The 3,651-nt window shown below is 45.9% G+C and overlaps 1 protein-coding gene across 1 annotated transcript in view; it reads right to left on the reverse strand.

Annotated features, from left to right (window-relative positions):
- LOC134467145 (5-hydroxytryptamine receptor 7) overlaps window positions 1-3,332 on the reverse strand; it is a 6,752-nt gene extending 3,420 nt beyond the window's left edge. The window contains exons 1-2 of the mRNA XM_063221060.1: window positions 2,641-3,332; window positions 525-786 (exon numbers count right to left, since the gene is read on the reverse strand). Of these exons, the coding sequence (XP_063077130.1) occupies window positions 525-786; window positions 2,641-3,125 (747 nt within the window). The 5' untranslated portion in view covers window positions 3,126-3,332. The remainder of the gene's footprint in view (window positions 1-524; window positions 787-2,640) is intronic.
- Between the last annotated feature and the right edge of the window lie 319 nt (window positions 3,333-3,651).

Genomic DNA, 3,651 nt, shown 5'->3' on the forward strand with positions numbered 1-3,651 from the left:
AGGTAAAGTATATTAGAAATAGACAAAAAGATAGTTTATATAGTTTAGAAATTAGAATAAATACATTAAATGTGCACTGTGTAGGATGGTGGCAAGAGTGGGTATTGCAACTTTCGCTGATCATTGAAACTGTGCTGCTTTTTTTTCTTCGTTTCATTTGTTTTCATTTTCATTTCAATAAAAATCCGTTGACAGACAAACAGAAAGACAGACAGACAGACAAACAAATGCGACCGAAAACATAACCTCCTTGGTAGAGGTAATAACAAATAAAGGTAACACTTTACTTGACGCCGGTGTCATAAGCACATCATTGCAGTGTCATAATAGTGTTATGCATGTGTCATAAACATTATGTCCATGTCATAAACATTTTATGACTGTTGGCCTTAAGTGACACTCGGTTATAGGAAGGACAACCCAAGGTCATGACACTATTTATGACACTGTAATGGCGTGGCTATTAGACGCTGACGTCGGCGTCAAGTAAAGTGTTACCCAAATAAATAAATAAAACCCCACACCTTGGCGGCGCGGTAGATGCGGTAGTAGGTGAAGAGCATGACGGCCATGGGGATGTAGAAGGCCACGGCGGTAGAGTAGACGGTGTAGCCCAGGTCCTGGCTGATCAGGCACACGCGCCCGTCATTCACGTTCTGCGCCCAGCCGAACAGCGGCGGCAGTGTGACGGACGCCGATAGCAGCCACACGGAGAGCACCATGCGGGCCATGCACCGCCCACTCTGGCGCACCGGGTAGGTCAGCGGCTTGGTGATGCCCATGTAGCTACACAGGGTGGGGAGAGATAGGAGGAAGAGAGGGGCACACAGTGTAAATTACCAGTGTTGATACTCTGCAGAGTTTAAAGTTTACTCAGCACCATGCGCACAATGCAATGCCCACTCTGGTGCACTTGCTAGGCCATTGCCTTGGTGATGCCCAAGTACCTGTGGGATGAGAGAAGAGGAAGAGAGGGGTCCACAGTTTAAAATATCAGTGTTACTATAACTCTACAGAGTTTAAAATGAACTCAGCACCATGCTTGCCATGCAATGCCCGTCTCTGATAAATATAGAAGGAAATACTGTATATGAAGTTATTGGAGGGGCTTGGTGAAGGCCATGCACGTATGGCAAAAAGGAGCAAGAGAGAGGCAGGATGTGTAGTACTGTAGGATACAATGGCGAGATTTGATATTCGGGGAGAAAATGGGAGAAATGAGTATGGCCAAAATGTGCAGATTGTGAGATATGTCATTGATAACTGTGATTTTTGATATGAAATGAATGGAGGGGCTTGGGAATGCCCATGTACCTACAGGTTTGGGGAAGGAGGGGAGCAAGAGATGGGCACACAGTATAGATTATGTTAATATAACACATTGATGGGATTCATGCCACATCTGAGGAGTATAAGGTTGAAACAGGTATGGTTATACTTTGCGTTGTAGTGGAATGAAGAATGTGACATCAATGGAGGGGCCTGGTGCCTATCTACCCGTGACCAGGGCCAGATTAACACACATGCTAGATATGGCTGGAGCCTAGGGCCCCCCACTTGAGTTGACATGTCAAGTACAGTTTGAAATCATTGTCAATACTCCTCCCCACAGTTGGCAGATCTGTTACTCTTAATTCCTACTTTGGAATTATGATGACATACGTTTATCACAAAATGTGACTTCCACAGGGGCCTCCAGCAGCTTGTAGCCTAGGGCCCCTAGGAAATGTTAATCCGACCCTGTGATGAGAGGAAACAGGAGGGGCAGGGAGTGGGAGGGTAGTACGATATGATCGGATTGGATAATTGAGGTGTAAATGGGAGCAATGAGCAGATAGTGAAATGTATAACTTATAAAATGATATATCCCAAATGAAGGGGCTTGCATCTGTGGTGAGAGGAACTGGAGGGGTCAAGTGACTTGCAGAAAGGCTGAGAAAAAGGCATTTAGTCATGAATATGATGTGATGATGAGTGCACCCATCACAAGATTTGTCACAGCCTATGACAAATGGAGTAACACATTTGATTGACTATGCTCTTTAGTTCTTCGTGGACTCCTTTACAATGACTTTTAAAGGGCAATACATATTCCATGTCTGCCTTTAAAACATCTGGTGAGAACCATGTTCATTCATAAAATTTCAGTCAGGCGCTGTTGTCAGAGAATTCACACACACCCCTCTCATACACACTCTCACACATGTGTGCACGCACGAGCACACACACACACACACACACACACACACACACACACACACACACACACACACACACACACACACACACACAGGAAAATTACCCCCCCTCTCTCACACACACTCTCACACACACCACACTCTCGCACACCGCACCCCCCCCTCACACACACACACACACACACACACCTACCTATCACGCAAATAGGTATATTATCATGCATTATGCATCCTTTATGAGATCCCTATGAAATCATGAGATCATGAAAGTCTGCGCAGCACAGGAGACAGCATTCATCGGTCAAAGGCTATTCAGCAATTCTAACTTTCTTTGACACTTATGACTTCATTTATTTTGATCTCTTATGAATCAAAGCAGTTTATGGCATCTTTCATGTAACCTCCCACACCCAAACACCCTCGAAGAACAACCCAATCTTACCGGTCAACACTGATCACACAAAGGGTCATGATGGACGCCGTGCAGCACATCACATCCATGGCGATAAACACGTTGCAGAAGACCCGGCCAAATATCCACTGGCCCCCGATAAGGTCGGTGATGCTGACAAACGGCATGACAGCCACGGCTACCGACAGGTCCGCAATAGCCAGAGACACGATGAGGTAGTTGGACGGCTGTTTGAGCTTCTTCACGAAACACACTGACATGACGACCAGTAAATTCCCGCAGATGGTGAGGAAAGTGAGCAGAGTGAGGATGACTCCTATGACCATCTTCTCCAAGTGTCCGTAGTTTAGGATGTGCTCTCCGCAACTCGTCTCGTTCTCCATTGGGCTGGAAGTTGTGAAAGTTGTTGAAGCGGTCGTGTCTTGCACATGCAGTAGACCCAGGTCCATCACTTCCGAAGTCATAGCAGTCATAACGAGTTCCTGCACTGGCTCCTTGGTGAAAGAGGGTTTCATGGTCGAACGCTGGCGACCCTGTCCCTGGTCCTGAAAACCTATCCCAACAGGAGAAAAACTGTCGTCGCCATCCTCTCCTCCTTTGCCAAGCCTCGCCACAGTTTTTACGCATTCAATTGAGTTGTTTAGTTTTCCAGAAATCTAAAATGCCCAACATGTGCACGTTTGAACGGATTTCCCGCCACATACTTCCAAGAGATTGCATCCACTTCCACAGTCAAACTCGATCTGAACTGATCCAAGAGTGGATCATGAATATATCACGGTGACGTCAAAGCAAAGACGCCAGGACCCTACCTGTGGGAAGTGCTCGCAGTCGCAACCATCCCTGCGCATGTGATCGTTCATGCATACTAGGCAAAAATCTTAATGTTTTCAAATTAAAAACTGTAAAATGTCTTGATTGAAGTTAAACCTTTCCCCACAGAATCCAACTTGAAATGCGCTACTTGCTGACTGGTGGTCAGAATCCTGTCTTATACCGCCATCATATGGTCATACAACAAAATGCAGTGGCACAGCACTA

This window comes from Engraulis encrasicolus, chromosome 17 (genome assembly GCF_034702125.1).
Source record: "Engraulis encrasicolus isolate BLACKSEA-1 chromosome 17, IST_EnEncr_1.0, whole genome shotgun sequence".
NCBI classification, from domain to species: domain Eukaryota; kingdom Metazoa; phylum Chordata; class Actinopteri; order Clupeiformes; family Engraulidae; genus Engraulis; species Engraulis encrasicolus.